Source organism: Sceloporus occidentalis, unplaced genomic scaffold, assembly GCF_023333645.1.
Source record: "Sceloporus occidentalis isolate IW3139 unplaced genomic scaffold, rSceOcc1.0.p SCAF_43, whole genome shotgun sequence".
Lineage (NCBI taxonomy): Eukaryota > Metazoa > Chordata > Lepidosauria > Squamata > Phrynosomatidae > Sceloporus > Sceloporus occidentalis.
In genome coordinates this window covers 7,723,110-7,748,433 of record NW_028317023.1, presented here as the reverse complement: position 1 = coordinate 7,748,433, position 25,324 = coordinate 7,723,110, and the positions used below count along the sequence as shown (strand labels likewise).

Sequence of the window (25,324 nt, the reverse complement as noted above, 5' to 3'; positions counted from 1 at the left end):
GCTAGAACTGGAGTGACGACGCAACAGATGCTTGAATGGGAGGAGCTTAGTGTGATGTTGCTGGAATGTAAAATCAATGACGCACAACTGCAGAGATGCCATTGCTGAGCCGATATTGAACAGCTTCTCTGTACACCAAACAGCTTGCTTGTGCCATCTATGCCCCTAAGCAGATTGCCTGTCCCATCTTTGTCCCCAAACAGCTTGTCATTGCCCCCAAACAGCTTGCCTGTGCCATATTTGTTCCAAAACAGCTTTCCAGTGCCCGAAAATAGATTGTCTGTGCCATCTTTGCCCCTAGATTGTCATTTCCTCAAAACAACTTGCCTGTGCCATCTTTGTCCCCAGTGTGTCAGTGCCTCCAGCTTGTCTATGCCACCTTTGTCCCTAAACATCTTATCATTGCCCCAGTCTTCCTGTGCCATTTTTTCCCCGAACAGCTTGCCAGTGCTGCCACACAGCGTGCCTGCGCCATCTTTGTTCACAAACAGCTTGCCAGTGTCCCCAAACAACCTGCCCATGTCACATTTGCCACCAAACAGCTTGCCTGTACCCCTGTTTACATCACTTACCTGCAGGAGTGGTGTATCTCTTTTCCTCCATGCTGTGGCAGAGGATATAATGTCACTTCCTGCCTCTTTATCACTCAGACACCGTATGAAGTGAGAGAATGTGAGAGATCGGATGCCGCTAGCTGCAGGTATTACACTTAGCGACTTTTGTGAGTGGTCGCAGGGGTTGCCTGGGGTAAGCACATCACGCGCAGGTAGAACGCATTTCCTGATCAGAATATAGCTGGTGGAGGTGCAGGGTAAAGATCAAATGCATAATCCTCACATGCATTTGCAAAGGGGACACATGCGAATAGTGTGTATGACAGCTGGTCCCCCCCTTAATACTCACAGTCAGTCACCGTAGCAAACTCAAAACACTCTTTCACTTAAGCTACTGTGTGTAACATCCAGACAAAATAGATGCATAGTCACGGCTGACTCAGTTACTCAGCCAATATAAATTAACATTAGCAAATATAATACTTTGCAAACAATTCCTAATAAATGTACATATTTATTTATTTTTTGCTTCACTCTAGTAACACACAAAGGGATTTATACCTTTTATTATCATTTATTTCAGTAAAGTGCATTGCTGGCACAATAGAATATGAACAGAGAGGTCTAACCAATGATTCAAGCTCTGAGGCTCCCTCTAGCTTTTCATAGCTTTGCAAACAAGAGGAGGAGGACCCTGCTTTCCCCCTTCTCTCTCTTTTGCAGCCAATAATGAGTGTCTGCCCCTTCTTGAACTGCAGATATTGTCTGACTGGAAACAAAGGTATAAATAACCTAAGGGGCAGGCAGAGCAGGAACAGCATACTTTCTGTCTGGCTTCAATTAAAGGCAGACCAGCAGTGGTAAGAGCAGTTAAGGCAGCCCAAGTGCTGTCAGATCCCTCATCACACATACTTCCCAATGGCTTGTTTAGATAAATGTCATTGTTCTGTGGATAACAGGAGACATGGAAGCATTTTATACAACATTCTAAAAAATGAAGAACAGAAGGAATCACACAATAACAAACCTAAGAAGGAAGATCACGCTGGGATTTATGGACATGGATGTTCCTGTGGATCACAGAAGAAGGTTAGCTTGAAAAGCCCACAGGTAACCTGTAAAGCTGCCTCCGCAGTGTTGGTAAAGACTCTAAGATTTGTCAAGAGTGTTCCCTGCTTTCAAGAGCTGCCTTTGGATGATCAACTAGTGCTTGTGAGGAATTGCTGGGCTCCCCTGTTAGTGCTTGGGCTGGCACAAGACAAAGTCAATTTTGAGACTGTGGAAACATCAGAACCCAGTATGTTACAGAGGATTTTAACTAATAGACAAGAAGTGGTCAAGCTAAATGATCACCAAGAAGAACCCATAGGAAGTAATGAACATCAACACAAATTCCCACAGCTACCTTCAGCTGCAGAGATCAGGTGGATCAAAGAATTCTTAGACAAATGCTGGAGCTTGGACATAAGCACCAAGGAATATGCTTATCTTAAAGGCATAGTACTTTTTAATCCAGGTAAAGACAGTTTTTCCTCTCTTTATACAGTGCTGCTTGCTTTTAGAAATATTTGTGTACTGAAATTATCAGAAATGTTTACAAAATTAAGGAATATAATACATAATAGTACATATAATACAGCACATACATTGCTACTTAAGCTCAAGCAAAATACTCAGAAGCTATGCTTTGCACAAAATATATTTTTTGTTGTATTTTTGATTGAAGAATATTTTACATTGCATCTATTGTAATAAACCAATATTATATAATATAGTTATAATATAACAACAGCATTGAATGCTGGTTATTTATATATGTGTATATATATATATATATATATATATATATATATATATATATATATATATATATATATATATATATATATATATATTGCACATTATTAATGACATCAACTTGGTGAGCCTATATAACAATATACTGAATGCAACAAATAAATTCTCCCATGTTTTACCGTCTTCTCCTTGTAATTTTATATATTTTGAACTATTCTCTATACATTGCATGTTGTCCAATATGTACCATACCTTGTAAATTAAATTATAGACTGGATAAGAATATCCATGAATTCCATTATCTGTTATATGTATGTATAAGAACATATTTTATTTATAGGCATCAGTACAAAAGGAAATCTTATAAAGTGAAGAGTATGTGTGTGTGTGTGTGTGTGTGTGTATATATTTTTATATATATATATATATATATATATATATATATATAGCGCCCCTGGATTATTTTGTATTTCAATAATACGTTACAAAGTTGTACTTTTTATGAAAATATGTTCTTTTCACCAAGCAAGGTGGTATTAAATCGTACAAGTACTTTATATTCATATTACTAGTGTAGTCAGACACTATTTTCTGATTGGTTAAGTGATCTTGGGCCCCATCCCAAGATACTACACATTCATTTTTATCAGTCATCTTTCACGAGAGTGGTAAATTTACACATATTCACTTGTATAACAATTCACATATTTTAAGTGACATCCTATTTCACAAAGAATATTACTCTATTTCATGTGTATCTGTATTATATCATGTGGTAGCATCCGACAGCAGGTTGCTGATTTGTGTCAAGATAAAGGCTGCTGTTAGAGGATGAATATTATTTAAGTTTCCGGAAGATTTTAGTTTATAATAGGTACACGGGATACATCTGTTTTGGTTCTTTTTTAATGATTAATCAGTTATGTATTGGATTTTCCCATGAACATTTTATTCTTCTACTTCGTGTTGCATAACATTTTTTATATTTCAAAATTTGAGTACCTTTTTTGTTTTTTTAGATTTTTATGTTAAAATGTAACCTATTTTTTGGATTTTGTTCTTGCAGATTTACCTGGACTCCACTGCATCCAATACATTCAAGGATTACAGCAAGAAGCCCAGCAAGCCTTAAACGAGCATGTAAAGATGATTCTCAGATGGGATCAGGCCCGGTTTACCAAGTTAATTATTGTGCTATCCCTGCTTAGATCCATCAATGCCAATGGTATTGCAGAACTCTTTTTTAGACCAATAATTGGTTCGGTCAGCATGGATGACATGCTGTTGGAGATGCTGGGTGCAAAAATATGACATGAAGACTTCTTGAAAGCCAAAGTGGTTCATAATGAGCATAGGAATTGCCAATAATAACACAGACTTTTGTTAAAAGGATGTGAAAAACTTGCATTATTTTTGGTATATAAGTGCTATCAAATGGATGGTCACTATGCTAACTAAACTTTACATGTTGCTCTCGGACTACTAGTTGGATGTATGTATAGGATGTAGAAGCATATATTTGTAAATTACATTTGTTGATTTAGTATGTTTAAAGCGTACATACATTAAAATGCATTGCACTATTTTTTTTAACAATTAATACTACTGTCACCTTATATAATTGTTCACCATCTCAAGGTAAAATCCCCACCACGAATCCCATAGCAATATGGCAGGCATGGTATCTGAAAACAGCAAACCCTGCAGGTGGAAGGTGCCTCTCACGTGTTACAATTATCCAATATAGTAATACAAAGGTTTATAGGAACATGTTTGTTGGTGAGAATTTCTATATTATATTGGAGATTTTTTTTTCAGCTGCTTTATTTCATATAAAAAAAAAATATTATAAAAAGTACCACTAAAAACTTTTTGCATTTGTAGTATCAACGGATGGCAGTCTTATACACTTTTTTTTTAGACAATATCCATATGGATAGGTAATAAACTAAGTAAACTAAGTAATAATGTAATTTAACTATAGCATTTATACATCACTAGCAGTTTGGGTTTTTTTAAAGAGTTTTTCCCCAGCTATTATTTTAAGAAAACAGAAAACCTCTGCTACAATGTATGCAATGCTTAAATCACTCTTATGTAAAAGTGTACTAAGTGTCAGAAAGCATATTATTTTACAAATTAAACTATTAGGAACAGATAGAACAGATAACCTTGTGTGCTAATAAGGGTGGTATTTAGCTGTTCTAAAAACATTGAAAACTGGCATATAGTGTTCGACCTTACTGTTAAAGGCACAAGCCAAAATAAGTTTATGAATGTTTCCATTAATCTATATTTAAATTATTTTTAGCTATAGAAACCGGGTTAGCTGACAATGGTGGTATCATACTAGGTTTTACATCCCTGCTTAGCAGAAAACTCTCTGTGAGATGTGGTTGCTTAAATGTATTTAATTCCAAATGCCAAATCTATTGAAATGTTTCTGTTATTGTGTTGTAAAGTATTGTAACATATGTAAGTTATTGTTTTTTACAAAGACAGTATTTTTATATTGTATAATAAAGACTATTCTTTAAAGTAAACAAGTTATTTTGTTAGAAATATTTTATTAATCCAACTGTAAAATAATGCAATATTACTTTGATAATTCAATATAATTAAAATAATTAAAAAATATGGTTTAAATTAGAAAAATACATGGTGGATAACCTTCTAACATATTCATATTTTTTAATTGGGCATAACTGTCTGTTTTGAGCCATACCATAAAAACCACATTTGAGGCATGTCATCTACTTTTGGAATTAACCTGTTTTCACATACACCCATATATATATATTTTTTTTTATTTATTTTTTCTTTTTTTCTTTTTTTCTTTCTTCATGTGATATAAAAAAGTTTGGATGCATTTTTTTCTCTCACAGCTTGTCATTTCTATGCTAGGAGAACACTGACACTTAGAATGCACAAAACAGCATGGAAGCTATTATATAAGGATATGTTTTTGTTTTTTTAAACTTTGCAAACTATTTATAGCAAATCAAATAAATCTTATAGGAACAGCACATTATCTCTTTTCTCAATGGGGTGCTAGAGATTGTTTTCTCTTCATTGCGCCACCTAGTGGTTAGAATGCTACCTTGTCAAAGCTTCTTTAGAACTGGATTTAAAGCATTGTTTCTAACAGACTGGTTTATGCAGAATAAAGTACTACTGGTTATCTCTCTCATTGAGAGCTTTTTGAACAAAATTATAGAGAGACATCTATTTTTTTTAGGATAACCCTTTGGACATGGAAAAACACAGTGTTAGGTGGCAAAATAATTGCTACTATGAGAAATTCTAAAACACTTCTAGTATTGTACCCTTGTAAAATGGTGATTGGGGCATTAAATGTATTGATAGCTAAATTGAAGATATAGAAGGGGTGTACTATTACTGCGACATGATCGCCTGCTTGGTATTGTTTGGAGAAACCCTCTGACAGCTGATAGACCTTGAATGCATTTAATATGTTAAAAAAACAGCATGCAAACAAACTAAATCAAATTAAATGCTCAGTGGTGTCACTAATAGGAACTATTTTGTTATATGTGTATGTGTTGTTATTTAAATATAATATTTATAACCCACGAGGTTACAACACTAAATATATGACTGACTGCTGAGTAATGCTGCTACCTAATTTGCTGTCCCTCATGTGACATTATGTGCCACATTAAATGTTAGCAATATAAGGAGGCCATCCCCAGTAAGCTTAGCTTACAAAAAAGGCTTGGTTGACCCACAGCAATACATAGTTAATTATTGTGATTTCTTGTGGTATCCACGCAATATTTGTCAAATAGTATATGTTATCTCTAGACTCTTACTGTGGTGGTAGTGTCTATTCTGCCTTAACTATATTATCACCTTTCACTTAGTGCCATCTGCTGGCCAAACTGTTTTTTTGAATTTAGAAAGTAGCTACCATATGCAAGATCTCATTCTTTAAATGTTATGTCATGTAAAAATAATTCGTTTTCTGCCCCTGATACATTCTGATGGATGTCATCATTACTTGGTTGCATTGTCGACAATAATGGTATACCAGTGTTCATGCAGAGGGACATTGGATCGCATCTGTCAACAAGAAGCTAGGGATGCTGGCTTTTGCCAGACTGTCTTTAGATAGAATCATCTCCCATGCAGCGGCATAAAAGTGTGGACATACTGGTTGGTACCTTCTATGGAATGGAACATCATAGCACCTCTTACATGGACATACCAGTACATATATCGAGATGTCAATGGGCTCAAATTGACCTAGACACATAGCAAGCAATGGACTATCCTTGCCCACTGTACTGTTACGATAATTCATATGTGACCACTTTTTAAACTTTGTAGCAAAAGACACAAAGACACGGGACTTGCCCAGATTGGATTCACAGGATTTATCCTGCCAACAGATTGTACACACAGTGGTCTCCTCTCAGGTGTCTCAGTCTGGCTCACAAGCACTCTTGTTTCATTCATACACACATATACTCTACCCTTACAAATGCCTCCCCATTACAAGTACATACCTGCTCATACACACATACATAAACATGGACATTCACACTTGCCCTTACACATTTTGGCTTGGCCTTGCATTCACACTTGCCTTTACACATACTTGCTTTTTTCACATACAAACACTTTTAAAACACTAAAACACACTCTCTCTACTCTCATCTCATTTCTGCTATTCTCTCTTTATCTCTCCCCTTGACCTCATCTCTCCTCCCTTTTGATTACCGTATTTGCTCGTATTTACCCTGATTATAAGATAACCCCCAAAATCAAAATATTAATTTAGGAAAAACACAAAAAGCCTGAATATAAGACTACCCTATAGGAAAAAAGTTTTACTAGTAAATATTAATTCATGTAAACTAATTTTCATATTTAATAAAAGCTATGATTGAGAAAAATATATTTTTTATTTCCTTTTATTTGCCAACCTGCCCCCCCCCAGTTATGCACATCTGCCCCCAGGCTTGTCACTCTGCCCCCAGAAATGCCTTTTACCCCCTTTTTGCCACTCTGCCCCATGATGTGCCTTTTAACCCTCTATATGCCACTCTGCCTCCAGAAATGTCTTATACCCTCCTATATGCCACCGTGCCCCATGATATGCCTTTTAACCCCCTATATGCCCCTCTGCCCCATGATATGCCTTAAAAGGCATATCATGGGGCACAGTGGCATATAGGGGGTTAAAATGTATTTCTGGAGGTATATATATATATATATATAACTGCTAACAGCAATCACACTCCTATCAAGCCAAGGCAGCCAGTACATGCTGGAGCCTGGGGATGATAGTAGTGTGATAACAGCCTCCCTATGCCATGCTACCACCACCACCCCCCTTACACATCCATGCTATCAAACACTCACTCATTCACAAACATTTAAATACTCATTCATTCCATTAATCACACAAACTTGCTCAAAAACCCTCCCCCACCCCTTACCTGAACTGCAGATCTCCCACTCGCAGACTTCTGCAGGGGCCCGGCTGTGCGAGCAACTTCTCTGGCCCCGCCCCCAGAGGAAGGAGGGGGGAGGTAGAGTTATGTGAGGACTGTGCTAGCTTCCTGTTCTCCTGCTGCTAGTAGCAGAGACGCTGCTCGTGACCAAAGCGCGGTAAGCAGCACGGACCCAGCAGAATGAAGTCTGATTAGAAGATGACCTCGATTATAAGACGAGGGGTATTTTTCAGAGCATTTGCTCTGGAAAAAACCTCGTCTTATAATTGAGCAAATACGGTATTTATCTCATTTCTACCTCTTCTCATCATTTCCCCATTCTCTGTATCTTTCTACATTTTTCTCACTAACTCTCACTTTACTCACTATCTTCTCCCCTTTATCTTACCTTCTTTATATTTGTGGTGTGAGCCCGAGATTTGTTTGTGCAGGCCCTTGTCACTGTGCTTTGTCGCACTGTATACCACTTTAATGCTGAGTATCTGAATTTGATGTCAAAACCCGGGGATCTGCATTTATAGCCAACATGCTTCAAGAGGGAGCAAGGTGTAAAAGATTCTAATAAACCTCAATTAAGAAATGGACCATATATAATTATTGGTATAGGCAATAGTTCAATGATAGGCTTCAAGGTTTCCTTGACCTTAAGATATGGAATGAAGGATTTGCTGAACAGGCATTCTATAGATAGGATAGTAACTTGCTAATGCAGGGTATAGTTGTAACTCTAAAAGGGCATTACAGTATGCGTACAGCCACCACCTAAAATAGGGTCTCGACGTGTAAAGATCTTAGTGAGCATGTTTACCCAATTAGGTGAAGACCAATAGACTGACAAGACTGACATCATTATTCAAACTGTGTATATAAGTTAAGGCCTTGGAGAAGCATAGGAGGAGAGGTAGAGGGGAGATGTACTTGCCATCCATGTACTCTTCACGTCCCAACACTCCCTCCCTCCATCCTCAGGAATGCATAGGACAGATGTCATGAACTAAAATTCCTCTCCAAGGTTTTGTAAGACTCGTTTTGTATTATTTTTGTTATCTACTTTTAATATTCTTCTTCTATTTTTGTTCGTATTAAATGTTTTACCTTTGTTTGCATCTAAGTGACTCTGCCTATTTTTGACGCACATATTTATGTGTTGTTCCTGATACGAAGTTTGTGTTTGGCCCTATATATATATATATATATATATATTTTATTACATATCTGGCGTGCCAGCCCTGCGTATTTTTTCCTGGCCTTTGCCCTCCAGCTTGCTCAGGGGGAAGGGCAGATATATCTGTACACTTTTTGCAAACTGTCGGGAGATAATTAAGAAAAGAACCTTTGAGGATACAGACTTCCAGATTTTATTGGAACAACAAGTGCTAAGAGACGCTATTGACGGCAGACGCAAGAAAGCCATACAGCGTGATACAACAGCCATTCAAGGAGAGTTCATTAAGAAGGGTAAGTCATGGATTTTATAAAAACATATGCTAACAAAAGTAAAATAACTTTTCAATTTGATAATTGTCCTACTAATGCACAGTTATGGGCTAGTATGTACAAACAATGTGAGCTAGAAAATATGAAGATAGATAAGAAATTGTTATGTATTGATAAACTTAAGAAGAAACTGCAAAATGTCCTAAGCATGTTTAAAACGTTTAATGACTTGATTGTGGAGGATTTACAACCTAGACAAAGTATTTGCATGATTAACAAAGTTGTACCAGAATCTAACCCTGATGACAGTACTGACGACTTTAACAGCTGTCCCGACTGTTTTGTTTTAGCTCAGCAATTAGAGAACTTGGAGAGGGCTAGGGACAGACAAGCTCAGTTACTGTCTAAACTATGTTTAGAAAATAAGAAGGTGTCAGTTATCACAAGACAAGAAGGTAAGAAGGGCGTATCTTTTGTCCCTGAAATATCTGGTACCTCAACAATAGATTCTGATGAGGAACTTGACGTAGGAGGAGTTGAGAGACAAAAGCTCAGAGACAGTGCAACAAAATTGACTTTAAAAATTAATGATCAATTAATAAAAATTGCCAAAGATATTCCTAAATATGACGATAAGATGGATGCATTCCATAATATTGATGTATTTGAAACAAATACAGACAAATTCCAATTAAATAACAATCAAAGAAACACCATTTTTAGGCTATGGATACCTTCACATATGTCCAAAAGGTTACAGGACACACCTACAGAGGATGCATTAGGTCAATTAGTGCATGCAAATGATATGGATAGATTGAAGCAATTAATTCTGTTTACAACTGGTGACTCATCTCCATCTCTTGACTTAATTGAATCTCTAAAAGTAAATCTGCAAGATGATCCCTTTGCATTTTTGTTGAAATTTGAGAAAGCCTATAGAATGGTAATGGGAGTTGATGATGGAGATGAACCACAGGCAATGATTATAGCATTTGTAAGGAAATTTAAATATCTAGATCCTGTATCAGTTCAGCTTGCCTCTGAAAAACCTAGTTTGCAAGAAGCAGCCATATTCATTGATCGTATTAGAAGAGCAATGAAAATGTCAACTGTAAAGGTAAAAGTATCTACAGTACAGGAACTAATTGACAAACGGCGAGAATTAACTCAGAATGACTGTCACAAGCCACAAACTAATCCTACTAATTTTTAACGATTTGATAATACTAACCAAAAGATATTCAGACCAAATGTTAGTTGTTATCATTGTGGTCAAAGAGGACATTTGAAGTGGCAGTGTAAACAATTTCTTAAAAATAGAAAATTTGTCCCTAGAACACAAAATTTTGGGAAAGAGAATGGGCTGGTGCCAACAGCCCCACCTACTGGTGAACAATTTAAGTCAACGTCCCCATACACTCCACTAATAAGACAGGTGCAAGAGCTCACAACAAATAGTACTGCTACTAATGTAACAGGAAAGAATGTCAGGGGGGGTCTGACGCCCTCTCAGTGACTAGATAAGAATCAATCACTCTGTAAGTTGACCTATGTAGCTCCAGTGTCAACTGACAACTGTGGCAGACCATATGTCAAGGGAAAATTACAGGGAAAAGAGATTACATTCCTAATTGATACAGGAGCTCAATTAAGTGTGACTAATCAAGCTTTACCTATAACATCTAACTCACCTGTTTGCACGATTGTAGGTTTTAGTGGTAAAGGTAATACTTCAGCAACTTTGGTTACTGGTGTTTTGTTTGAGATTCCTGGCTATTTGTGTACTGAAATTGATATCTGGCATTGTCCTAGCTCAGAAAATATCTTAGGGGCTGATGTAATGAGAGAACGAGGCTGGGTCATTGACTTAGGGAATCAAGTGATTTGGAGAAGTAATAACCTTAAAGGGCCTGTAGTAATTGATCCAAGTGACTACAGTGTAGTGGCCGTCATCAATTTAATTGAGGCGGTATCCCCAAATCATGTATGGCCACAAATGGATTGTAATGACTTGACTCTTGTAGAAATTGTACAGAAACATCCCTCGTTATGGGCTCAATCTAAGAATGAGGTAGGGACGATGAAAGATGTTGTTGTCAAAGTGGAAGGAACAGATCCCATAGCTCAGAAACAGTACCGATTGCCTCCAGATTCAATTGAGCCTTTGTCCAAAATTATTGAAGAACTACTTCAACAAGGCGTCATACGCAAATCGAATTCGGTGACAAACTATCCGTTATGGGCAGTTAAGAAACCAGATAATTCTTATAGAATGCTTCTAGATCTGCGTATGTTTAATAAATGTACCCCAAATGTGGCGCCAATTGTAGCAGATACCCCCGACATCATGTCTCGATTGAATGCTAAGGCAAAGTTTTTTTCGGTACTGGATATCAGTAATGGTTTTTTCAGTATTCAGATAGAGAGGAGTTGTCAATACAAATTTGCTTTTACTTTTCTGAATGAGCAATATGTATTTTGCAGATTACCACAAGGGGCGCACATGTCACCTAGTCTGTTTCATCAGGCATTGGCAAAAGTGTTATCAAAATTCTCAAGGCAAGATTGTATTCTACAGTATGTGGATGATATCTTGTTGGCAACAGAGAGTAGAGAGGAACACCTCACCTTGCTAGCAGAATTGTTTAATCTGTTGTACGAGTCAGGATTGAAATTAAATCCAAGGAAGGTCCAATTACTGAAACAAGAGGTTCAGTACTTGGGAGTTTTGATAAGTCCAGGCCAGAGACGTCCTTTGCAGGAAAGAGTAGCAACAGTAGCAGCTTTGCCTGTACCTACAACTTTCAAAGCTTTAAGACAATTCCTGGGACTTGTAAATTTTTCTAGAGACTTCATAGAGGGCTTTGCTGAAAAAGCTAAACCCTTATATGACTTACTAAAAAGTACTGATGATGACAATTTGTTTGGTCCATGGGGAGATGAGCAGCAGAAAGCGTTTGAACAACTAAAACTTGATTTACAGAGAGCACCAGCTTTGACAACTGTGTATCCATCTAAGCCTTTTGCTTTACAAGTTCATACCTCGGAGACGGCTGTCTCGGCAGTTTTACTGCAGCTACAGGGAAAGGAATGGAGAATAGTTGGCTATTTTTCCAAACTCCTTTCACCTGTGGAAAAAGGGTTTGAAACGTGTGCAAGACATCTGGTGGGTGTACACTTTGCAGTCAAGGCGACTGAACATATTGTTGGGTTTAACAAACTAATTCTGCAGACCCCTCACTCCACCTTGAAATTGCTTCTTGAAAAAAGTATCCCAGGAGTGTCACATCAAAGATTTGCACATTGGTTGTTGTCTTTATCTCCAAAACAGATTGAAGTGGATCATAAAGCTAAATATGTGCTCCCTCAACTAATGCAATATGAGGGTGAATCACATGAGTGTGTTGAGACATTTCAGGGGGATTTTCCATCTCTTTTTAGAAAAGAAGTAGAGGAAACTGATGAACCAGTGTTTGTAGATGGTTCTAGATTTTGTTTGAAAGGACAATATTATACCGGATATGCCATTTGGTTTCCAAAGAAAGGCCGAGCTATTCAGCACAGACTACCAGGACATTTTTCTGCACAGAGAGCAGAAATTGAAGCTGTTAAAACAGTATTGGAAATTAATGAGAAAGAAAATAATGATCCTTTGGTAATCTATAGTCAGGGCCGGCCGAAGACTTAACGCCGCCTGGGGCGAAGTTTAAAACGCCGCCCCCCCCCCCCGCCGACGCCGGGGGGGGGGGGGGGGCGGCATTTTAAACTTCGCCGACGGCATAATCTACGACCCCCCCCCGGTACTTACCTTTAAACAGTCCTGCGGCGAGTCTCCCTGCTCTGCCACGGTGCCGGCTTGTAATGCTGAGCGCCGGAAATTGACGTCACTTCCGGCGCTCTGCATTACAAGCCGGCACCGGGACCGAACAGGGAGACTCGCCGCAGAGGAGAGAGAGAGAGGGGCGCCGAGCGGGTAAGCTAAAACCACTCGGTGCCCCTCTCTCTCTCCTCCGCTTCAAAAAAAAAAAAAGCGCTTGGGGCGGCAAAGTGCCGCCCCTTCTAAAGTGCCGCCTGGGGCAATTGCCCCAGTCTGCCCCATTATAGGGCCGGCCCTGTCTATAGTGATAGTTCATATGTTGTACGTTCACTAACAGACTACTTACCTGTGTGGAAAAAACGAGGTTTTGTGGATTCATCTAACAAAATCTTAAGTCATGTTGATACATTGCAGACTATCTTTGAGCTAGCTTCTAAAAATCCTAACCAATATGCTATTGTCAAAGTACCTGGCCATAGCAGAGGAACTAGTGATTTAGCTTTGGGAAATGAGAAAGCAGATTCTCTAGCCAAGGAAGCAGCTTTGATAGGAGAGATAGTGATGGAACTAGAACCGTTGGAAGTACTACCAGTAAAGAGTAAGGAAGCAAATTTACCTTCATTTAGTGATGAACAGATGAAAGATCCGTTCATTGTGGAATGTAAGAATAAAATAACACCTCCTTTTGTTTGTGAAAATGGAGTGATTTGTTATGAAATGCAAGGTAATTTACTTCCAGTTGTGCCTAAACACTTGCAGACGGAATTCACCCGCTATAATCATGAAAGTTTAGGTCATGTGGGTCAGCAAAAGTTGCTGGAAATTCTCAAAGAGAAGTTTTATTGGGACAAAATGGAGGACTCTGTACAAAATGTTGTTCAGTCATGTCTCATTTGTGCTCAAGTAAACCCCAGGCCTAAAGGACAAAAGCCTCCACTTCTAAGAATTGCACCTGCAGACGGTCCATGGTCTACATTGCAGATTGACTACGTAGGTCCCCTACCTTCAGGTAAACAAGGTCTCAGGTACGCATTGGTTGTGGTAGATGTATTTTCTAAGTGGGTAGAACTGTTACCTGTCAGGAAAGATGATGCTTTGTCTACGGCAAAAGCATTGGTGAATCATGTTTTTTGTACTTGGGGAATCCCAAGGATGATTTCATCTGACAGGGGGAGCCATTTTACTGGCAAAGTCATGCAGGCTGTTTGCGCAATCCTGGGGGTACGTCAACAATTCCATGTTCCATACCATCCTCAGTCCGCAGGTATTGTAGAAAGAATGAACAGAACGATTAAGTCTAGAATTGCAAAAATGTTACTCGATAAAGGAAATACTTGGGTTGATGCAGTACCTCTGGTATTGATGAGTATTAGGGGAACAAGTTCCTCAACTACCCAGTATACACCTTTTGAATTAATGACAGGGAGGAAAATGCCATTGATCTTTCCTCATGAACCGTTTTTGTCTACTCCACAGAAAGATGCCATTGCAAGAACTAAGTGGTTACAGGTACTTCAGGATAATTTAAAAGCAATCCTTCCACACGCAGCGTCTAGAATGCAGCGTATGGTACCGCCTCACTCTTCTAAATTTGTGAAAGGAGCATCAGTAATGATTAAGACTTTTAGGAAGGCGGGACCGTGGGAAAGTAATTGGGAAGGACCGTTTGAAATAATCGACACTATGGGTCAAGTTATGATCCTTGTTCAAAGGACAGAAAAGACTGTGAAAAATACCCGTAGGCAGCAGAAGCTGTGGGTACATGTTGACCAGTGTAAATTATATGTTTCTAACTAAATTCTGTTCTTGCAGGAACACAGTTCTGCAAGAAAATGGAGGAACAAAACTGTTTACTATTGGACAAAGAACCTCCAAAGAAACAGCAATACAAGAAGCGTGACATCAAGATAGCGTGCTACATATTACTTCCATGGTTGTTGGTGCTGAGTTTTTTGATTGCTGTGTTGTTTGATCTATACCAGAAGCCAATTGGAATTGATGATCCGACAAAGGATTTACCACAGGAGACATTGTTATCACATAAGATAAGAGAAGTTCAAGTGGATCGACTCCTGACATCAGACATTGATACATCAAAAGACATTGTTGGACAAATTAGATTCGGTTATGGCTCCAGAGATCAACCTTGTTTGACTATATTTTTTGAGCATACCTCAGAGATCACGGTTCATGCAAAAGTAGGACCAAAAGCCAAATTCACACAGTCACAGGGGAATTATACCCATAATAATCAGACAGGTGTTTGGGAATGTCATCCTACTGAGTCCATGTGGTGGTTTATAACAATTAAGGGAGAAGAACATGCACAATGGACAGGTGATGTTACCAATGAGATGTTAACATCAGGGAAAATGGGAAAATCAAAGACAGAGATTTGGTATAAGACTCAGTCTTATGGTAAAATCTTGGATCCTTCACTGCTTTCTATATCAGCAGGGGACGATGATTGGACTAGGGTTTGGAACTTTCAGGTGGAAAGAGAAATAGCTATGGTCAAAGTATCTTTTGTGTTTACGGTAACTAATTCTATAGCACCTGAAGTTAGAGTTAATCCCCATAGTGTGAAAAGCCAAGAGGAATTGGAACCTATAGAACTACAATGTGGGACAAGGTTACTATTACCCCAGGAAGCATCACTCGTTTGGTCAAAAGGGAAAACATCTTTAATCCCAGTGGCAGGAGTTGAACAAGTAGTGGTACCAGTAACAGTTTTAGGAATTCCAGTCAGTGACACACAATTGATTCATTATAATTTAAGGTATACAGATTTTGTATTTGATGGGGAAAATCTGGAACAATTAGATGTTTCAGCTTGTCTTCATTTTGTTTCTAAAGTAATATGTCTTCCAGGGCAAGAAAAGGTTGTCTATCATTCTTGTTTTCACAATCATTCATCATGTGAGGCCAGGATTGAAAGTGTTACATCTATGCATGAATTAATGACTCAAGTAAAGATAGGGAAAGTTTGTTTTCAAGTAATGAAGGAGGAGTCATTGGTCAGAGCATTCTTTTCAAATTGTATGCATAATGATACTCTTCACAGAGGATTATATTGCATAGAAGGTGATTTGAAAAAGTTGGAGATAGATGGGAAAAAGTTTAATGTCTCCACTATAGGTACAGAGCGTTTAAGAACACTACCTCAGCAATTTAATCTGACACAGATAGACCATTTTCCTTGGGAAACATGGACAGAGGAAATAAAGAAAGATAAGGGATTATTGGCCATGTTAAAGCAACAATTGAAAGATGCAGAAATTGTTTTCCAACATAAACAAGGTGAATTAGAACAAATTCAACATCAATGGAATGATTTGTCTGGAGTTAATTGGTGGTCAAATTTTAAAAAATCTGTAAATATGTGGTCACAATCTTCGGTAAAATCCGCAGCTGGGAATATATTGTTAAATCCAATTGTTATTATAGCTATACTTGTTTTATTATGTATTGTTTATCAAAGTTTTCTTATGTGTAGAATAAGTAAGATATATAAACATGTTAAGTATGAAGTAGATAAGGGAGATGGAATATTAAGGGAAATGATAAAAAGAGCACAATCCTCTCATTCCATAACAAATGTAGAGAAAAGGGTGTCTCATGCTAATGATGATCATATGGTCCCAGGTAAAGTGTGATGTGATTGTAGTATAAATGTGATACGAATGTGATACGAATGGTGAGTAAATGTGTGTATTTGAAAATATATGATAAGGATATTATCCTATCATCAGGGGGAATTGTAAAAGATTCTAATAAACCTCAATTAAGAAATGGACCATATATAATTATTGGTATAGGCAATAGTTCAATGATAGGCTTCAAGGTTTCCTTGACCTTAAGATATGGAATGAAGGATTTGCTGAACAGGCATTCTATAGATAGGATAGTAACTTGCTAATGCAGGGTATAGTTGTAACTCTAAAAGGGCATTACAGTATGCTACAGCCACCACCTAAAATAGGGTCTCGACGTGTAAAGATCTTAGTGAGCATGTTTACCCAATTAGGTGAAGACCAATAGACTGACAAGACTGACATCATTATTCAAACTGTGTATATAAGTTAAGGCCTTGGAGAAGCATAGGAGGAGAGGTAGAGGGGAGATGTACTTGCCATCCATGTACTCTTCACGTCCCAACACTCCCTCCCTCCATCCTCAGGAATGCATAGGACAGATGTCATGAACTAAAATTCCTCTCCAAGGTTTTGTAAGACTCGTTTTGTATTATTTTTGTTATCTACTTTTAATATTCTTCTTCTATTTTTGTTCGTATTAAATGTTTTACCTTTGTTTGCATCTAAGTGACTCTGCCTATTTTTGACGCACATATTTATGTGTTGTTCCTGATACGAAGTTTGTGTTTGGCCCTATATATATATATTTTATTACACAAGGAGACAAGGGTAAATAGGTCTTAAGCCCCCTTTATTTTTGGTTTGTTAGTGGGAGATCAATGATCTCCCCAACCATCCCTGCCCCTCCACCCAGGGCCATATTTAATATTGATTGGATCCTGGGCAAGCATTTGTTTGAAGCTCCCTAGCATGCAATCATGCTCTCCACCAGAACACAAAAAACCCACCAAGGTCTCCCTGCTCCAAGAGTTAAAGATTTGTGCGAGTGACTCTATTGGTCACCGACAGGGAGCTCCTCTGCCATTGGTTGATGGCCAACTTTTAAAATCCTGGTGCCACAACTTGGCTCCAAGAGTTAAAGGTACGTACGAACGACCAATAGAGTTGCTTGTGACTGGGAACTTGACATGTCTCCCCGCTTCTCTTCCTACAAATAGCATTTTATCAGCTAAATGCTGCTGCTTACGTACACTTCAGTAGCATTATACAGTATATGTACACCGATCAGCCATAATATTATGACCACCTGCCTAATATTGTGTAGGGTGCTCTTTTGCCACCAGAACAGCCCTGACCCATCAAGGCATGGACTCCACTAGACCTTGGAAGGGTTGATGTGATATCTGGCACCAAGACATTAACAGTAGATCCTTAAAGTCCTGTAAGTAGCAAAGTGGGACCTCCATGAATGCATCCCGGTGCCATGTGTTCTCCAGGTAAGCGACACACAGACACCCGGCCATGCACATGACGTAAAAGAAAAAGTGATTCATCAGACCAGGCCACCAGTTCTTCTGCTTATGTGCTCTTTGTAGGTGTTTTCGGAAGTGGACAGGGGTCAGAATTGGCTCCCTGACTGGTCTGTGGCTACGCTTCCCCATATGCAACAAACTGCAATGCATTGTGTGTTCTGACACCCTTCTATTAGTACCAGCTTTAACTTTTTCAGGAATTTAAGCTACAGTAGCTCGTCTGCTGGATTTGACCACACGGGCCAACCTTTGTCCCCCACGTGCCTCAATAAGCCTTGGCCGCCGGTTTCCCGCTTTTCCTTCCTTGGACCCCACAAGAGCTGCAGTTTTGGAGATGCTCTGACCCAGTCGTCTAGCCATTACAATTTGGTCCTGAGTTGTTCAGATCCATACGTTGGCCATTTTTCCTGCTTCTAACACATCAACTTTGAGGATAAAAGATTTACTTGCTTCCCGATATATCCCATATGTGTGTATATATATATATATATATATATATATATATATATATATATATATAATGTAAAAGGGTGAAGCCGTATTAGTCCAGTAGACACGATGTAAAAAAATAGAGTATTACAGAGTATGCGGTGATACCTTTTTTATTGGACTAACATAATATTAAAAAGACAAGCTTTCGAGAGTTATCCTCCCTTCATCAGGTCTGAAGCAATACTAATCAACATGATAGAGGTTACAACTTAAAACAAGTGATGGTATAAGAGGGGGGGGGTTGAGTGGGGTGTCTTAAATAATAGGTCTGGAGGTGAGAAATGCAGAGAGGTAGAGAGATAACCCAGGGACAGAACAAATAAACTAAGGGAACCAATAACCACAGTAAAACATCAAAGATAACAGCAATTAGACATTGGATGACTAGATGAAGTTCATATGAAGTTCTGGTAGTGTGTAAGGAAACCAGAATCCACATTAAGTCCCTCTTTTATGGTGTTTATGGTGTTAAAATGTTTAAAAATGTGGTGTACATGATACAATGCTCTGCATTTGACAAAGGGTGCTACATTGGAGAAACTGGGCTTGAGCTGCACCTTAGAATGAACCTGCACCGAAGCTCCATCAAAAACCATGAGGAAGAAAAATATTGCACCCCGGTAGGACATCATTTCACACAGAACAATCACTCCATCCAAAACCTAAAAATTAAAGTACTCAAAGGAAATTTCAGAGACTCTCAGGAAAGAAATACATTTGAGATGAAAATGATTACACATTTTAACACCATAAAAGAGGGACTTAATGTGGATTCTGGTTTCCTTACACACTACCAGAACTTCATATGAACTTCATCTAGTCATCCAATGTCTAATTGCTGTTATCTTTGATGTTTTACTGTGGTTATTGGTTCCCTTAGTTTATTTGTTCTGTCCCTGGGTTATCTCTCTACCTTTCTGCATTTCTCACCTCCACACCTATTATTTACGACACCCCACTCAACCCCCCCCCTCTTATACCATCACTTTTTAAGTTGTAACCTCTATCATGTTGATTAGTATTGCTTCAGACCTGATGAAGGGAGGATAACTCTCGAAAGCTTGTCTTTTTAATATTATGTTAGTCCAATAAAAAAGGTATTACCGCAGACTCTGCAATACTCTATTTTTTGACATCGTATATATATATATATATATATATATATATATATACACTGTATCTATACACTTGCATGAAAAGGAAAGTACACTCTCTTTGAATTCTATGGTTTTACCTATCAGGACATAACAACAATCATCTGTTTCTTAGCAGGTCTAAAAATTAGGTATATGCAACCTCAGATGAACAACAACACATGTCATATTACACTGTGTCATGATGTATTCAACAAAAATAAAGCTAAAATGGAGAAGCCATGTGTTAAAAACGAAGTACACCTTATGATTCAAAAGCTTGTAGAACCACCTCAAGCAGCAATAAGTTGAAGTACTCATTTTTTGTATGATTTTATCAGTCTCTCACGTTGTTGTGGAGGAATTTTGGCTCACTCTTCTTTACAATGTTGCTTCAGTTCATTGATGTTTGCAGGTGTTTGTTTATGGACAGCTCTCTTAAGGTCCCATTTCAATTGGGTTGAGGTATGAACTTTGACTGGGCCATTGTAACACCTTGATTCTTTTCTTTTTCAGCCATTTTGTTATATATTTGCTGGTGTGCTTCGGATCATACTTGTTCAGTCTTCTGATAATTGTACTGTCATGAACTTTAACATTTAACATGTTTACTGAGGCCTGTAGAGCCTGTAGAGATGTAACTATTGGGTTTTTGCAATTTCTCTGAACATTGCATGGACTGACCTTGGAGTGAATTTGCTGGGACATCCACTCCTAGGAAGATTAGCAACTGTCTTGAATGTTTTGTGCAGAATGACGGACTTTAAATTGTTTGAAAATTGCCCTATAACCCTTCCTAGATTGATTGGCAGCAACAATTGCTTCTCTGAGATCATTTCTGATGTCTTCCCCCTTTGCATTGTGTTAACACGCACCTGAATGCTCCAGACCAGCAAGCTGCTAAAACTTCAGCTTTTATAGAGGTGGTAACAACTACTGTTGATCAATTAATGAAGCGCATTTGATTAGCATCACCTATTGGCTACTTATGCAAGCGGTAAGAGTGTAGTTAGTTTTTCACACATTTTGACTTTACTTTTGTTGAATAAATCATAACACGGTGCAATACAGTATGTCATGTGTTGTTGTTCTGAGGTTGTATTTACCTAATGTTTAGACCTGGTAAGGAACAGATGATTGTTATTATGTCATGGTATGTAGAACCATAGCATTCAAAGAGGGTGCACTTTCTTTTCCAGGCGACGATATATACCTATATATATATATATTTATATATATTTTAATTCCCCCCTACTTTTCTTTTCCAGGCGATATATATATATATATATAAATAAATATTTTTTTTTAAATTCCTCCCTATTTTTGTCCCTGTGTGCCCATGTGCCCCATAAATATGATTGCTGGATAGGCTTTAAACTTATGAGGCCCCTGCCAATCTGACTACATATGTATGTCAACTCTGCTTAAGATTAATTTATCCTTTGGTGGTATAAGCAATTATACTTGTATTATAGTTTTGTTTTACTTTCTATTGGCATATTGGTCAATCCAGAACCTGAAAGATCGAAACCAACCTAGTTTAAGTGAGAGTTCTGAAACAACCTGTAAAACCAGTGAGCTCTGGAGTAATGTGAGGGTCTGTCAGACACGAGCAGAGAGGAACTTGCTATAAAGCACATATTATGCCCACAGGGTCACCTTTGACTTAAGGGGCAACGACAGGGATGCAGAGCAGGGCTAGTTAAAGTACAGAAGGAAGGGGAGGAGTTTAGGAGGATACTTAAGGGGTTGTGTTACGTATTGGGGAAATATGTAGTCTGTTTTGCCAGTAGATGGCAGCATAATGGAAATGTGTACTTGTTCTGTTGTGTTAGGTCTCTTGTGTATATATCTTAATGTGTTGCATGTGGTTAATGGAGTAAAGAAAAGAAGTTATGTTCCACTGCTCGTCTGTGTTTGTAAGCAACATATACATAACATTCAAATACACAAAAGGTTGGCAAAGGGTTTTCGATTTCTGTTTTGTGCCTTCTTAACTTGGTGTTGTTTTTACCACTCTCCCTCCCTAAGTGGGTATATTTTGTGGTGTTTTTTGTTCCCGTTTTTCTTGCTTTACTATAGGTGTGCTCTGCTCACAGCCAGGGGTTGCAGATTGCCAGGCATCTGGGGGGTTCTTATGTTCTTATGTGGTGGCCTGTTTATTGGCGGTCATTTCGGTATACATACCAATATACGTGGTGTTGGTTAGCTCTGGTATGTCTTGGCAAGCTTGGGTTTTTTTTTGTTTTATGTAGTTTAAACTGCTAAATTCTGGGGTCACTGCCTGTGTTAATGCACCTCTTTTGGTTTACAGGCTGCGTGGCAATGATTGGTGAAATACATTTATTTGGCTGTGGTCTTTTCAATCCATAATGGTGTATTATATGTTTATTTCGGGTGCTTTTGGACAAGGCCTGGCCCAGGAATCAAGCTACACCTGTCAGCATTTTACCTGATTAATCCAGCGCAGATCATGCTCCTCTCTCCCTGTGTCCATCTAAACCCAGGCAGAAAGAGTAGGTGGGCTTTAAGCCACAGAGTGCTCTGAGTGGTGATTTAGCCTCCTTCTTCTTCCCTGGCTTCACTTTCTTGCCTTACGTTTCCGTGCGAGGTGGACTTGTGTGTCCAGTCGCAGGCTGGGCAGGATGTTTTACCCAGCTGGTGAGAAGACTGCAGACATCAAAGAAGAGTATTTAAGTGCAATGGCTGACATTAACTCTAAGTCAGTTTAAAGGAGCTTTAGTTTCTAGTTTTTTATACCCGTGTTATTATTAACCCCTTAATGACAAAGTCCGTATATGTACGGGCTCAAAATGCATTGTTTTCAATGGGTTTAGGGACCGCCCATTGTCCTTAAGGGGTTAATACTATATTAATAAGGATAGTCTGTGACATTTTATGTTTTATTTGTGTTGACATGACTAGTTGGGTGCAAGAAAAGTTGCCGAAGTTGCCAGGGCCCTAAACACCTTAATCTAGCCTTGGAACCAAAAATTATTTGCTTCACTTGAGCAGCAGGGAGAGAGGTCTGCAAGTATTTTTTTTTTACCCTTTTTAAAATTACCTTTTTATATTCTTCATTAATATGGTAATTTAAATGTGTTTGTTTCCTAGGATGATGTAACAAATGGTAATATTTTCTTTAATTAAATGCTTTGGATAATACATATTCACACTTCACATTATGTACTCATTTAAGTGTAATGTTAACTCAAAAAAGTGTAAAGCATATCATTCAGTATGTTTTCAGTCAGAGAGAGGCAGTAACCAGAAAATGGGTCTAGTGGGGGTTATTAGCAAGTAGATAAGTAAAATCGTTATTTACAGTTCTGTTTCAGAATTCGTCCCTTGTAACTAAGGAGAGAGAATTATCTAGATTCATTGCTTATTCTGTAAACTGTACAGCATTCCTTCACTTGGAGATTTTATATTTTTTTCTTGTATAGGAACACTGTATTTACATAATTTACTACACAGATTCCCCAAAGAGTAAAGCACGTAAATAAAAGCACATACTTATAAACACAATATTTAACCCTTTAAGGACAGAGGGTGCACTATGTGTTTTTAAAAAAAAACTAAAGCATGGAAGCATTTTTCAGCACTTTTTTTGTCATCTGTAATTTTTTTTTTGTTCACCTTATTTTAGCAGGTTCCACCTCACATATTATTTCTGTGATTCCAAATTGTCATGTGATCACTGCTTGTTATGACCTTTTTAGCTATTATGAAGCAATGTGGAATATTATTTTTCTATATAAAACAATAATAATAATATTGTGTTTTTCAGGACAAGTGCAGTTCCCATGTAATATAAGCTATCATTTAGTATGAAAAATGAAGGGAAAAATGTTTCACCTATATTTACAGGTATACATAGCTGGTATGGATGGAAATAATACAATATATATGCCTGGTTTTTAGGTTCTTTACAAGGCACACTAAGTCCTTGTAACAGCTACTAGGCTGACTCCTCCTCATGTCCAGCAGCTACTAATGAGCATACCTGGGAACTCTCCGGGTTTGAACCGGAGATTGCCAGGTGAGAGCTGCTCCTCCGGGTCAAGACCCGAATCCTCTGGGTCGCGGGAGCGGGGTCTTGATACGCCCCGCTCCCCTCCCATTTTTTCATTTTCATGGGGGTGTTCCCCCGATGTCAGCGGGAACGCCCCCAACGTCAGTGGGACCGCCTACCAATGTCAGCGGGAACTCCCCTGGCATCAGCGGGACTGCCAACCAACGTCAGTGGGAACTCCCCTGACGTCAGCGGGACCGCCCACCGACATCAGCGGGGCCGCCCGCTGACATCAGTGTGCAGTCCTGGCCGCGTCCTGCAAGTGAAGGCTCCGGGTAGCCGGAGCCGAGAAGTTCCCAGGTATGCTAATGAGTTAACAATTGTACACAGGATGCCTGTAATCTTTTCAAAAAGGTCAGGCATGGTGCCAAGACCCATTGTATAATCTGAAATTCATAGGACTGGCTATGAATATCATGCTGGGACTGTGCCTGTGAAGGTCAACCCCAGAAGGGTTTCTAATTTCTTCTTCAGCTCTACTACATGTGAGGATCTCTATGGGATCAAACTTTCTCTCCCAATATTCTCGAAGGATATCAAGGGGACAATCTACCTTCCACCCTAACAAAAGTGGAGAGGAGAAGTTATGGACTCCTGAGGCACCTTCCATAAATAGCAAGAGGTCTGACGTAACCCGAGTGCCCTGATCATACAGTACCTCTCTGAGAAAGCCAACTCTCGTAAAGATAGTTACCAGGGCATTTGCTATGGTCTCTATAGTGATTTTGACTAAGGCAAATGTGTCTGGATACTGAGTAGCAAAAATCTAAAACTGTGAGGATAGATATCTTACTGCATTTGCTGGGTCTATCTTAGGATCCTACTATGTTGACTATAACCTGCTGCAAAGGTTTCTAATTATGGGTAGGGCTGCAGGTGGCTCTGGATCTTGTCATCTTGCTTACCTTGGCGTTGCCTTCGGGCAGTTGTTGTCTTACCTCTGCATAGTCCTGGTTCCCTTCATCAGGAATAGCTCAGTATGCTGCTGCTACTCCTTTGGGGAGCTTTGCAGAATAAGATAGCAACCAACTTATGAACTTTGATTTGGTGTAGATGGCATTGGTGCTCAAATTAGTGCAGGAAACTCTCATTGTCTCCAAATGAGTCATTAAATGAACCCACCTCTAACATCAGTGCAACAACATCCAGTTTGACAGTAGAGTCCCTGGCAGTCATTGCCGGATTCCTACCGGGGTTCAGTGGCTGTGAATGGGTAACCACTTTGTTTTTATATTAAAATGTAGCTCCTCTGGTAAAAAGTTCTACAAAGCACTAAGCCACCTAGAGCAACATGACACGCCAGTTAGGATACAACCCAAACTGAACACTTTGAGAGGAGAACAAAGTTTTTATGGACCACAGAACAGTAATGACTCAAGGCATGTACATACAAACTCAAATGAATTGC

The 25,324-nt window shown here is 38.7% G+C and overlaps 1 protein-coding gene across 1 annotated transcript; it reads left to right on the top strand.

The window, feature by feature from the left end:
* The first annotated feature begins 1,472 nt into the window (after positions 1 to 1,472).
* Positions 1,473 to 3,662, top strand: LOC149289827 (nuclear receptor subfamily 0 group B member 1-like). The gene is made up of 2 exons (XM_089490332.1): positions 1,473 to 2,070; positions 3,418 to 3,662. The coding sequence occupies exons 1-2, from the start codon at positions 1,473 to 1,475 to the stop codon at positions 3,660 to 3,662; spliced, it is 843 nt and encodes a 280-aa protein (XP_089346458.1).
* Positions 3,663 to 25,324: the final 21,662 nt, after the last annotated feature.